Consider the following 14858-nt stretch of genomic DNA (forward strand, 5'->3'; position numbering starts at 1 on the left):
TCTTCTAGGCTAGTGGTAAACACCTCGTACAGGCTTTGCCTTCTGTGTATATACCCTTCAGTAACTAACCGGTGAAGTTGATAATAAGTGTGGAACCAAGGTGGTGCCACTCCAATGGGTACTGTACTATAACCTGCAATTGGATGGTCAAGATTGTTGACTTGCTGAGAATTTGGCTTAACTATTAAACTGATCCCATAAATTTTTATATTTCAGTACTGACTCATGCAGCTTTGACTGTCTTGGAAAAATAGCTTGATTGTTGTCCATGTAAACGGGCCTTTTACTTTGACTGCAGTCACAAATTACGCCGTAATGGAGTGACACCCCTTGATGAATGCAGAGGAAATCTTGGATACCATGCTGTGTGGTTCTTCAGGCACCTGCCTAGACTGCAAGCTGTCTGTGGATCAGTCACAACCTGGTCTGTGCTCTGAAGTTTTACCATTAAGTGTCATATTCCCTGTTATGCAGGCTTTCAGAAAACTCCTTACATATCCTCATTTAAGAGGGGGCGGGGTACCCTCTCCTTTCTGCTCCCATTAAATTTTAAGCTAATCATATTATAAAAATAATATCTGTAATATTGAATGAAATACTTGACCTATGCATTTTGGTGGGTACAGTAGCTGATAGCTGTACCTGAGAATGCATCAGGAACAATAGATTCTTTCTCAGTTATAAGAATGCACCAGAAGTCTAAAATATAAATTTCCTTTGGGGCTGTGTACTTACTTATGCACACAGTGGCATAGGAATCCTTACACCTCTCTTATTTTGTCTCTCCTCAGTGAGTCGTTTCCTAGATGAAGGCCTGAAAAACCCATCTAGATCTTAGCACACACCTAATGGAATAGCAATCAGTTAACAACCCTTACGGGGTATGATAAATCATACTGAAGTATAAATGCAGTGGAGACTAACATGAATCATGAACCTTTTACAGAAACTTGCCAATGTCATGGGTGTCAAATCACTGGCCGCTTTGGGATTGTTAAACTCTTGACTTTCTTAGTGGTTAGTAAAATAATTATTTCCCAAGGGAATGACTATTACAGTTTCCAGATATCTGCTATACCAACAGTTTGCCTATTGTGACCCCTAGACACACATGCATTTTGAATGTTACATCAACTAGTGATACAGTGAACCCTAGAGGGATAATAATGACTGTTCTATTAAAGTATTGTGAATGCTGTATGTTTTATTAGAGTATTTAAGCAGGTACCACTTATTCACTGGAAGATACTATCTGATACCGGCATCTTCAGAAGGGGATAAATTAATTTGGCCTTATTGTTTTGTGCAGAATGTATGTGTATAGTTTGCCATATGCACACAGCAATGCTTCATAGCATTACCACTGTTTTTGCCACAGATCTTAAAGATCAACATCAATTCATAAATTCTTGGTTCAAGTGCCCTCAAGCCATTCAATGAAACCCCATGATATATACGTTATCATTATTATTCATTAATTTTAATGTTTTCAAAAAATGAAAATGAATTGAAAAGAAATGAATGGAAAATGAAATCACTCAAAATGTATGTACAAAATGTACACAAGTAACAAAACTATAAAATGTTTTGTCACACTCATTATATTAGGAGTATCATTGTGACAGTTGGGTGTTTAGTCATCAGTGAGTAAATGATGACTAAAAGTAGATTCGTTGGACAGCAGTGATCGGTTTCCTGCAGAAGGGACAGCACTGTCCTATCTTATCACCACATGTTCTGCAGATGCTAGCATGACCACAGGGTAGGATGACACACTCTCTAGGATTGCTGGCACATATGCGACACAGGTCTTGTTGACTGGCCTAATTAAATCAAACAAATACTTAAAATCATTAACATGCATACACACGATCATCACAGTACTAGACATTATTGTGGTGTTTATGCCTAACCAAGAAATTCCCAGGGCAAAATTAAAGTTGCAACTAAGCTAAACTCTCTGCCTGCCCAGGCAAAACAATGTTGTGTGGTCTGACCTGAGATTTCATTTTTTATATAGTGATGCCTCACTTGGCAACCACCTCTTTAATAAGACCACCTCGTTATAGTGACCACCTCCAACAGGTCCCAAGTGTACTTTATGACTTCATCATTGAGGTCAAATCTTTTGGTCCCAATGGTGGCCTCAGTGATGAAATTTCATTAAATGTCCTGGTAATGTTACCCCTGCCATGCAGCTTTTAATGACATTTGTTCAAATGAATACAATAGTCTACAATACTGGGACTAAGAAGTGTCCTTGTAAATAAATGAAGTTTTTGGATTGACAAACAAATTTCATGATTTCCATTTTATTATTGAGGATCATTCATTGTTTACTCAGCATAGACGTAATCTTGATAAACACAATTTTTAGGATGAAAATTTTGACAGTGTCCTCCAAAAATTTGTATCTATACAGTATTATAAGCTATAATAATATTGCACATGATGCAATGACATTACAACATACTTCAGTCGCTGGTGAGCAAACAGTATCATCATCACACGAGCTCTCCCTGACTGGTGAAACCATTGAGATTCTGATTCCCGAATCCTCCACAAACTAGAAGAAACAAAAACTACGTGTGTGCGTGTGTGTGCAACCATGTGATGTGTATTGTTGATGTTCTTAATGTGGATCTAGTAACGCACCACTTTTTGGTGGTGTGGCAGATGGCAGAACCTGGTCATGTGATGGACATCAACCCCATGATTCCCTTCCATTGACAAGCCAACATCATGTACTCAAGCATTCCCATTACAGCAAGGTTAATGATAGGGTCAAGCAATTTTGAAATTTTGCTACTTTCACAATTGTAGGATGTAAAATATCACAACTATGATAATTATCAGGCAGTTACAGGTCAATACAAACAATGTAATGAGTAATGGTATCTCAGAAATCTAATGCTTTCTAACGGGTAAGCTTTTTAACTAGTAAGATTTATTCACACAGTAAACTGTTTTAGAAACGTAGGCTTGTTTTCTAGTCCAAGTTCTTCCACAACAGTACACATGTGCCAACTTACTAATCCACATTAATTGTATGTGATGTCACAACATCACGTCATCATGTTCAGAAACAATCATGATTAATCCCAGAATTGAAATATGCTCCCAGCCCTAGTTAATGACCCCAGTTCTGTTGTCCAATAGAGGTTTGTCCAGCCTCTGGAGGTTTACTTAATTGGCCTAATAAGCAGTCTTACAAACAGGTTACTCAATGTTCTCTGCTAGGTGGGTGGCGGTTTGAGGAGCTATTGGACAGGCAGTAAGGTGTGTGTGTGTGTATATATACATCATCTGGTCATATGTAGTTATGAGTGGATTATTTCAGTACGGAGAATCTCGTCTGAGTGACATGGAGCAGTATCCTAATCAATGAAACATGCCTATTAAAGAGGTGTCCTAAATTTGATCTACGGTACTACCATTTTCTTTTTAGTACAAAATTAGGCAGAAAATAATCTCCTGCCAAAGTACATTGCACATGTGCTGTGCATGTGATGGGCTGTAATGTGAACATGTTTCATTCCAGGTGACAGGCACCCATCCCCCATACAGGATTGCAACTGATCCCTGCTGTGTGATCATGGAGTGGCACTCGTAAACTTACTTTGATTTACATATACGTACCACGCAGTCATGTAGCATAACTTGGGTTTATTTACACGGCAGACCTTGGCTATGTATAGTAACTGAGTGGGTTTAAGAATATTTAAGTTAGATCTTTAAAAGTTAAACTGTCCATGATTAAATTGTTCTTGTCTGGAATAGTCCTAGGTAAAATATATATATATAGGTTTGTTCTGGCAGCTGCAAAGCTGTAAAGAGTGGTTAGCCCTGGTGCTTGCTGAGGGAGATGGCACTGGCAGACACTGATCAGCGAGATGCATATGCATATGCAGTATATTAACTTGTGTATATAGTTGTTTCATTTTCTCTTTTGGATACAGTAGGCATTACATCAATAATTACACAATGCAGACCCCATTCTGCACGTGCACACACAATATAATAGTTTTCATTCAAGGAATATATGGTTATTGTTAGCCACACCTGCAACACACCCAATGTATGTCATAGTCTGAGTGGTCTCAGATAAGAAGGGTAAAGTTCAATGGCACTACAACAACTCACATCACCACTTGGCAAGCTGGACACTGATGCTGTAGTGTTCTCCAATTCATCGGCAGGAAGCAACCCATCAAGCTGTGGATATGTAGTAATGAATAGTGTACAAAACAGACTTGTACTCACTCACCGAGTACAAATTATTTTGTGGTAGATTATAAGTCATAAGATGGTGGCTGGTGTCCTCATTCTCAATAGCAATAGCACTGAGAACACCCGATGATTCCGTAGCATTATCTGATGGTTCAGCAGCAGTCAGATCATTGGGAAAAATGCACCCTTGAGGTGATTCCCTATTCCATCCCTCTGATGGTGGCTGGTTAGTTGCCAGCTCTTCTCTTAATGTTGACACTGCAAAATTGCAACATAGATCATCATCATCATCATCATCGCCAACTTCTTTACACAACTCATCATGCTACAGAGAGTGATAAACAACTACAATAAAACTCAATACTGTTGGTGACATATACTCAAGGAACATAACTTCTTGGTGCAACAACAGGTTGTCTTAACAATAAACAAACTAAAGCTTGAGCTTTACTATCCGGAACAAAATCTTCTCAGATAACCTACGGATAGTGACACTGTATAATAATCAAAGAAATCATAAGCTCTAAATTTTTAGCAACTATCCTGATGACATTAAATTATTATCTGGATGTTGAAATACTATCCGGTCAATACGGATATCTGTTTCAGCCCTAAAACAAAAGCACAATATGCATATGTTGCATGAGCTTCATAGGTGAATATAATTATTGTTACAACCATCAATGTGTCTTATAACTAACAACAACTAAAAAAAGGTAAGAAGCCATCTGGTCATTTGAAGGTCCCACAACTAAAATTTTGGTACTCAGTGAGCACTAGACTCTGCACTGATAACATCTTCAAAAGTAGTCGCTCTTACCCTGGTTTCTGATCTGGTACTAGAATAGAAGTCGTCTGCAGAGTCTTCATCTAAATGTGATGACAAAGGATATGGTGCCTGGCTGGGAGGATTTAAGGCTCCACTACCATCTGAAGTCTTATCAACAGAGCCTTGTGGATAATTCTCTCTACTGGGGGATAATCTAATACTGGTAACTGACGGAGCAACATTGTCTAACTGTGAACTCTGATGCTCTTTACTATTAACACAATTTCTGCTCGTTGTTTTATATTGATTTAGTCCTGAATTTCTCTTTAAATGAGTTTCAACATCTCCTCTCTTGTCACTGTACAAATATAAACACATGTATATGATCATTACACTGTAAAGCATACTAACACTATATTACTACAGGCAATGGATTTGCTGGGTGAATTGTATACCGGCAATTCACATTGTATTAAAGTACAATAAATTCAAGTGTTATTAAGATGCTAAGATGTTGTGAACTTATGTTGGTTATGTGTATTTGTTGTACACAAGTGTCACTTAATAAGTAGTTTTAGAATAGTCCCAGATAAATGGGTTGCATTATGAGCAGCAACCCTCCTTCATTGACACTATAAACAAGGTGTCCAGCCTCCCAACTCTTTGCCAAATAAATTAAACTTTGTTAGTGCATTAGAAAATCTCTGATGCAAAAATAGGAGAAAGCACAAAATGTACTCAACAGTGCTAGCATCAAGCCATAACAACATTACTTTTAAAGAGGTCCCATCCTTCCTATATGCAATGTGGATGACACCCATTCTGTATGGTATAAGCTAGCAGTCAAAAGTTTTGTTTTTAGTTCGAATTTGTTTGACCAATACAGTAAATAACCAAAGGCTAGACCTATCCGGCATTTTTAGGTGACCTCATTAAGTAATGGTTAGAACAAGCTGACAGATACCCAAGGGCATTGAGGGTGAGGCTACCCACAAACACTTAGTAGCAGTTCAGATGCTGTACACCAGTCAACATAAAAATTATTAAAACTACACATTCATGGTGGCATGCCAATAGTATCACAATGTTGATAAGAATTTTTTCCATGGCTATTAATAAAAAAAACAATGCTATGGTGTCAAGAGTTCATAATATAAAAACTCCATTTTTATATTATGAACTCTTGATGGTGTTAAATGATTTGTTTAAAGCTGATATTGCTCCAGTCATGGCATAAAAAAGCAAATTAATGATGCACATCTGAATTACATCACATCATTGTTACAAGTTTACCCAGATGTTTAAAATCCCCATAGTATGCACGTATGTCTTTGTTTATGTTTTTTGTAACATAATTATTTCACCACATCAAAGGAATTGTGCCGGGCATATCATGAAACAAGTTTGCTGATAAATGCACTCCCCTCCAAATAATGCAAAGTGAAATGACTACTTCATCATTCAAGCATGTTTTACTGTGTAACTCAGCATGACAAATGAACAGCAGGAGAACCACTTCTGCAATCAACCCAGTCACTACGGTAAGATAGTCAGTATAATGTGTTTGCTGCAAATAAACACCTATGAGGTAGTGAAGAAAGAAATGGAGGATAAAGGCACATAGGTCCATTACACACATTATATGGTAGCTGCCTGACCTAAACAACATTGAACAGTGAAGAAATCAAGCCCATAGCATAGAAAAGGTAACTCACTTTACTTGTAGACTCCAGTCCAACCCTACTGCTATATGGGGTTCAGTGAACCCTGTTATACAAACAAATTCCATAAGGATTTTAAGGTCGATTACGTCTTCTAACCAATCCTGATAAGTTGTCATGAAGGGAAACAGGCTGGGTATTGTGTGACTTTATGTAACAACTCTAAACAGGCTGTATAGGACCAGGTGTCCTCAGGCCTTCAGCACTTGTGCTGCAAAGCCTTAATAAATTAAAAAATAAATTAGATATATTTGGACAAGAAAGCCCAAACTCTGATGACCTGTACTGTTTAATGAATATCAGTCCACCCTTATAAGTGTAGGCCACCTCATACATTGTGTTTATCCTTCAACTGAAAACCACATTCTACCAACAAGCTGAAGCATTGTTCTCTAAGTATGTAGCTACTATCACAATATTATCACACTACACACTAGGATGTAGTATAAATGTAATAAGTCATGACCATGACCAGCTGCTAATAAACTGTGAATTTTCCCTATAACATCCAGGTGGCTCCATTGTCACATGGTGGGCTTCTTTTATTGTCATGTTACCATTTCAATCTGGTAACAAATGACCCACTGATTGTACTAACAAAACAGAGCATTATACATTACACAGAATAACTGTAGTATACTGGACTACAGCAAGTATATGAATAGTGTGTGTATTACTGGTACTATATAATCACAGCTACTGCTAAAAGTGGGAGTAACTTGATGGTATATGCACCAACAATCATAATCAGCAAAATCTATAATCAAAATAACAGCCTGACACTCAAAATAACAAGTAGCCTGTAGTTAATTTGATACTGAAAAGTATGGGCTATTGACAGGTCACCACAACACATGCCTGTGGTTTTTAGGGCTGTCAGCTGTGATAACTTGTTTCTATAAATAAACAAGACCTATAAATAAACAAGACCTATAAATAAAATTTAACGTTTATAGCCAAATACATTCAATGTATGTGTTTTGAAATTATTTAGTAATACATGTGATTATGGTCAGCTGCAATAAATATTTGAACCCTGACACCACACATGTAGCTATAGGCATTGAAGAAAAGACCACAGATATATTTTCAAGTGTAAACAGCTGTGTGCATCAATATTTGAATATGAATATGTAGAATGGTTCTTTAAGATAAGGAATGCTTGGATTGACCTAGCAAGGTTCAACACAAAGTTGCTATTGAATAAGCATAATTCAATATTATTATGTAAAAAAAATAAAAATAAAACCAACTAGCTAATTTCAAGACTGAGATAATGTATTAGAATTATGTCACACAACTTTTGTGTGCACTGTGTAATACTATATAGCTAAGTAGTTTAAGGTTAATTTCTTCACAATTCATAAAGTGTTAGATGTTTTTTACGTGGAAGTAGCTAGCTACCCATAAAGGTTAAGTGTTTCAAGTACAATTAAGAGCGTAAATTACAATGGAAAGGTATGTGTGATCCATATTAGTATGCATTTTATATAGTCCTGAAAAGCTTAGCTACATAAAAATTGAAATGTGCTCTCTAGCTAAGTCTGCTAATTTGACCCATTTAGTGAAATGGGAAGGAATTTTGTTGGAGTGGCCTTATATGTACACTCCTAATCAATTTAACCAAGCTTCTGTGCATGGTGCAGTTCTGATAGCTAACTGAGTAATCGTAAGCCAGGACTGAATCCGACTACTTGTAGTAATAAAAACAAAACAAAAAAAACTACTTTTAGTACAGGATGAGGCTCACATCGAGACTCACCCTGACCCGCGCAATCCGCATGTTGAAAAACATTGATAAAGAACCTTACTACTCGGCTGTAGCCTTTTATACTATATTATTACTATAACATAGATAATATAGCTAACGTAAAAAACATGAAGTAGATGATGGAAAGCGTAGCGTTCTCAATTAGCGCGATTTAACATGTAATCATGTACCACTATCTCATGGTTAACACTGTCACATGATGCACAGACACTAAAGACTTACCGTGCAGCCATCATTTTACACGTTCACTCTACTTTCTGAATGGAACTGCATTTCTCACACGTTCTTTCCACTTTTTAGTCAGCCAGGTCCGTTTAGTAGGCGTTTAGGGGGTGTGGTAATTTATCTGCGCCTTTGATCAAATAGTAAGTTCCGGCATTGATGCGCCCGCCCCATCACGTAAAGGTTATATTCCCACACTTTGACTCAGAACCAATCAGTTTCTCCGCCAGCGTACCAGACTTCCATATGCACTGACTAGCTAGTCTCTCATAGCCAGACCATACTACTTTTCTTTTGTGTACTTTTCACTCAGGTTGATGTAATACTCTTGGATCTTGCTAAGGCATTTGACACTGTACCACACACTAGATTGGTTCACAAACTAAGTTCATATGGTATTAATGGGCAATTACTGTGATGGATCAAGTCCTTCCTTATCAACAGATCTCAGCAGGTTACAGTAAATGGTCAGCTAAGCAGCACAGCCCAGGTTATCTTAGGAGTTTCCCAAGGTTCAGTATTGGGTCCTTTCTTATTTATTTGTTATGTGAATGACACGCCTGATAAAAATAAGTCCACTTTAAAGTTGTACGCAGATGATGCTCTTCTGTACAGAGAGATTCAATCTCCAGAGGACAGTAAAATCCTACAAGAGGATATCAACATGCTACAGCAATGGGCTGAATGCTGGATGATGAAAGTTTAATCCCGTAAAATGCAAGTAACTAATAAATCTTCACCCTTTGCTACACAATATCTCATAAACAATAATAAGATTCAGCAAGTTTCACAAGCAAAGTATTTGGGAGTTCATATTGACGAAACACCTTCTTGGAACTCCCCCGTTAATTTTGTATGCAACAAAGCAAATAATGTCTGAGCATTTTTGCAGCGTAATTTAAGACAATGTCCAACAAATGTAAGGGAAAGATGTTATCTTTCCTTAGTGCGACCCATATTAGAGTATGCTTGTGTAGTTTGGTCACCCTATACTAGGACTAATATTGATAAACTAGAAAGAGTACAAAGGAAAGCAGCAAGATTTGTATGTAATGATTACTCAATGTACTCTAGTGTCACTAACGTGTTAAATAGGATGCACTGGACAACACTTCAAGTTAGAAGGGAAAACCTGAGACTGATAATGATCTACAAAATTGTTAATAATCTTGTTGAAATTGATACAGGGAACTCACTTATCAAGAATAATTTACCCACCCGAGGACATTCAAATAGATTCAAGCAACCATTTACCAGAGTTAATTCGTTTAAATATTCCTTATACCTGATGCAATTAAATTGTGGAATAATTTACCAGATACTATAGAATTAATTGTACAACATTACAAAACTTTAAAGATCTAATTAACAGTTTATAATATTTGCACACACACTACACCTTTATGTACATTTACACTCTCTTGTCAAGTCCTGAACATTACATATAAAAAAAATTTTCCCGCCCCCCACACAAAAGAGTAGTGGTTTGGCTACTGATACTACTGCAGCTGACTAGCCTCACATGTATGGTATTTAGGCATAGATTCTCTACCCACGATAAGTAGAGAACATGATCTGGTTCTGTTGAGTGTATTTTTTTCCTGGCTGGTACTAGTCTCATGCCCAGACTGCTATTTTCCCTTTAGTTGTAGCTATTTGGTTGGGGGTTCTAAACCCCCAGATGCTGGGCTGGGATCATTTGAAGGGTTACCCTGACGTTATCTGAAGATTATACAGTAAGCAGATTAATTTTTTTCAGTGTATTTTATGATGCAAATCACACCCTGTCTACACGCTCTCCTTTAGTCAAAGCTGGAGTATGCCTCTCTTGTGTGGTACCTTCATTCATCTGGTGGTGCTAAACAGTTAGAAAGTATTCTGCGTAGGGCTGCTAGATGGGTGTGTGGGAGACGGAATCCTGTTTGCAAGCACTGGTCGAAGTCTTGAGATTATTTCGTTAACCAATTGATTTGGGGTGGTCATCATTACATCACAGACAAATCTACCTTGCTATCTGTCAACTTCACAACATCTTAAACCATCAATCAGCAATTTCATTTCACAATGCAATAAACAGATGTCCATCAAATCCAGCAGCACTGGACATCTCGACATCCACCATCAATTCTTACTGTTACTCTTTTTTCATTAATAGCCAATGTAAATCTATTCCATGCTTCCTTTAGACAATTTCTTTTTTAACTGTTATTTTGTATTCCTCAGTTTTGTGATGTTTTGTATTAGTGCTTTGTCCTTATGTCTTTTGTTCTGTTGTTTGTATGTACTTGTGGGAAATACATTGTAGGCCAAGCCGCTTCTGTGTAACCCTTGTCATTTGATTTGATGATATTAATAATAATAATACCCAACTACCTATAAACCCCAGGTCAGGCAGTGCCTGAGGAGAATTGTGAAGGTTTTGACAATTTATAATTACCTACAGGACCCTTAGCTACCTGCATTGGGAATCTACTTATACTTGTTGCAGATGCCTATGACCTAGAATAGTAAATCTGTGAAAAGTATCCACTTTCTGCCAAACCTGAAGCATCACTGATAGGTGCATAACTAAAGTACGCTATTATGTGGGTAACTGTGCAGAGTGTTACTAGCCACTTAAAAAGCTTAGTTATGAGATATGAATTATCTGATGACATATGTGGTGACCTAATTTTGGAAAAATGTCAATCTACGTACATCAATAGATTGTAAGATCCGGGGTATGCGATTTTAAACATTTCAATCCAATATATATATATATATATATATATATATATATAGCTTGAGAAGGTCAAAAGCTATGAGTTATAAATTTTCACTGTGATGCAGCCAACCATATAGTGTTTATTTCACTTCAATCCATGACAAGCTAGTTATTGATATATAACCACAATTTTTTTCATGACAGTATTTGTATCACAAGCACGTCACTATGGGTGGTAGGTGGGTGATTGATACATGAACAGAAAATGGCCGAGTGAGTTATATGGTCAACCTTAAAATTGAACTCTCAAGACACACCTGTGCCATTGAAAAATTAAAGAAATGTTTGTAGAAAATATCTAGACAACTGTCCAAGGCTGTTCATGTCTCTATTCTCGTTTTTCAGCCTGCCACTGGCATTACAAGGTGCCAGAGCATTCCCAGTGGCTGACACACAACTCCAGAAATCCATGCACTCATGAAAAGCTGATCAAATCAGAGGCATGGCTGTGGTACAAATGTGTAAAGTACGTATTGGTGTGGCTATCCATTCATGGTGAAAAGTAAACTTCACTGGTGTGTGCGTAGATTGATGATTATCAAAAATAGGTCACATGTGTAATAGATGAAAGTACTGGGTTAGGTAAGTTGTCTGTGTATAACAAAGAGAAGAGGCCAAGTCCTAAAATGCTTCCCTGGGGAATGCCTGATAGGACATTACAGTACGTGGAATATTCTTTGCCTGCACGCACACACTGCCTTCAGAATATAAGATGATTTCTGAACCACGATAACAAATTCCCATTTATGCCTACAGATTAGTAAATGGGGCACTAAATCAAATGCCTTTGAAAAATTCATATAGATAACATCCATCTGCTTCTTGTGTTGCTTTGTTTCAATTATTGAATTTACATAAATAAAAGTTACTGTTAGTGATAATCTTCCAGGAAAAATGCCAAACTGATGATTTGTAAAACTGTTGTATACATGATTTATGGCATGGTCATACGGCTATTCTTTCCAGTAGTTTGGACAGAATACATGACAGACTTGTGGGAGGGCAATTGTTAACCGAAGTTTTGTCCTCAGTTTTGAATACAGGTACAATACAGCGTGATCTTTCCATTATTACATACCAAAGTAGGGATTTCCCTACTGAGCTATGCTGTAATATCATTATCCTATGTATCTTGTTTCACTATTTTTTATTGTTTGGATTCCAACTTTATATGTGACCGGATTTCACATAACAAGGCTTCCACACACACAAAATCAAACTTACGATTTTACCAGAAATGGATTGCTGGTCTAATACACTATCATATTTCACACTGTACTTCCTTCAGCACTGACAAGTCTGGTTTCTGTAGCAGCTTTCTTCCGACCCTGTCAAAGCCACGAGTGTGAGATTGGCACCATTAAATGGCCATGGCTTTGTGATAATGGTGTGTAGTGAGCTGGGACTTCACGGCAGAGAGCTCGCCAATAGTGTTCTCAGTCAATTTGGAGTAATTTGAGGGCCATGGAGGGCCATGGAGGGCCATGGAGGGCCATGGAGGGCCATGGAGAGCCCAAACTTGGCCTGTGGATTCCAATCGTCTTCTTACTTCATTTTATACCCGTATATTAAGATCACCGTCCACCCCCACCCTCCCACCCTATTACTACCGCCTGTGACATTATTACCCGCTCGAAAAAAGCTGCTCAAAACAGGGCAAATTTTGGGTATCAGAAATGTATACACCAACTCAGTGATAGCTAGTGAATAGATGAACAATTGGTGCAAATTTTGTTTGCACAGCTGTAGGCACTGGGAAGTTATTACACAATGATTCCTTAAAATCGCCATATCTCCTAACAAAGCTTTGTGCGTCGAAGCCTTGTTTTGTCAAATTCAGTCACATATTTATAAATATACCAGTTACCTATGGTTCCAGTATAAAAATCAGCTTTTTCTCTCTGTATATCACATCACACTAATTCCTTACTTGTGCACTCACAATGCACAGGTGAACATTGAAGGGAGATCATCATACTGGAACTGTTGGCTGTAGCTTGGCTAGAGGATGTTATAGTGTGACTGTTGCGGAAAGGGGGTCTTCCATGCACATCCAGCAGGGGCGTACGCAGGAATTTTGAAAAAGGGTTTCCATTACAGCTAAGTGACTGTTATATTAGAGTAGTTTATATTGCCTGACTTCTCTATTAGAGTATCCCGATCTTTCACCAAGATCGTAATTCAGAACAATGCTATACCATGCTATAAGCATTGCTATCATGTTAGAAACTATTATTTAACTAAGATAAAAGTTTAAAATGTGTCCTGTTCCATGACAGATTCCAGATTTTGGAAACCTGAAGTGCCAATTTCTTAATGTTTCAAGTACTGTGTAAAATCCAAAGGGGTTTCCTGAAACCCCTGGAAATCCCCCTCCGTACGCCCCTGTCCAGTTCTATGAACTTCAAAGGCCATTACTTAGTATTCAATATGCATATAAACCTGAAATTTATCCCATTCACTAAGTGATGCTGTTGGTGCTTACCACTGACCAAATTTTAAGCTGATAGCATTTTCTAATCTAAAGTTATGAGTTGCCAAAGTTCGCATATCGGAGGTGTGTGGAAGAGCCCTTTTCGCGAATCCAGTCACATATCTTACCCTTTGGTTAAGCAAACATCAAATGAGAGTCAATCATAATCACAACAATTTTGGCCTCCCAGTTTCACAGATCTTTTAAAGTTCAGAAATTTTGTATCATGATAGTTTATATCTCAAGAATGTCTTGTAGTAGTCCTAGGATTGATTGATTGATTGATTGATTGGTTGATTGATTGATTGATTGACTGACTGACTCACAACAATCAGCAATAGCTAGCTTTTCAGTTCTTGTTGTTGGAATACTGGCGAAAGCAACAGTAAACAAAACAACACAAGTACAATAGTGACATAGTAGTGTACAATACATATTAACAAAAATAAAACAAGCACATGAAACATCACTTAAATTTTACAAAGCATAATTATATATATATGTTAGAGTCATTATGAAAGTGTATAGCTAAATGAATATCCTTAAGAACATCTGGCAATAAATTCTGGTGGCAAAAGAATTCAAGTTTTGGGTGACACTTAGATGGCATCTGTTGACATTGACTCAGAGAAGTGATATATAATCCTCATGAAATGAATGAGTGGTTACCAAACTGAATTGGTGGGCACCCCATATATAAAACCTTGCCTAATACAAGGGGTGGTATTATAGCTACCCTGTGCTCTGATCTTCATCTCTGGTCAAAGCAAAATGTGCTTTGAACCTTTCTTACTCTAAAATCTGCATTAATGTGACCAATTTTTTTGTCAATATTGTGGCATACACTTTACAAATAAAGATTATCTTTTGACTTACTGTAAATTTCTTTTTGACTGGTTTGACCAAGG

The 14858-nt window shown here is 37.4% G+C and overlaps 1 protein-coding gene across 6 annotated transcripts; it reads right to left on the reverse strand.

Annotated features, from left to right (window-relative positions):
- Positions 1-1497: 1497 nt before the first annotated feature.
- LOC136257302 (uncharacterized) lies at positions 1498-9251 on the reverse strand. 6 transcript variants are annotated; one of them, XM_066050417.1, is made up of 7 exons: positions 8714-9251; positions 5250-5357; positions 5051-5201; positions 4268-4555; positions 4144-4215; positions 2474-2566; positions 1498-1823 (listed from the first exon to the last, which is right to left on the reverse strand). In XM_066050417.1, exons 1-7 carry the CDS (start codon positions 8725-8727, stop codon positions 1659-1661), a joined length of 891 nt encoding a protein of 296 aa, XP_065906489.1. In that variant the 5' UTR covers positions 8728-9251; the 3' UTR covers positions 1498-1658. The 6 variants fall into 6 exon arrangements, with proteins under 6 accessions (XP_065906489.1, XP_065906486.1, XP_065906485.1 ...); XM_066050414.1 differs by having other exon boundaries at positions 5051-6535; positions 8714-9247; XM_066050413.1 differs by having other exon boundaries at positions 5051-6580; positions 8714-9247.
- Between the last annotated feature and the right edge of the window lie 5607 nt (positions 9252-14858).

The sequence above is a fragment of the Dysidea avara genome, chromosome 6 (genome assembly GCF_963678975.1).
Source record: "Dysidea avara chromosome 6, odDysAvar1.4, whole genome shotgun sequence".
Taxonomy (NCBI): Eukaryota; Metazoa; Porifera; class Demospongiae; order Dictyoceratida; family Dysideidae; genus Dysidea; species Dysidea avara.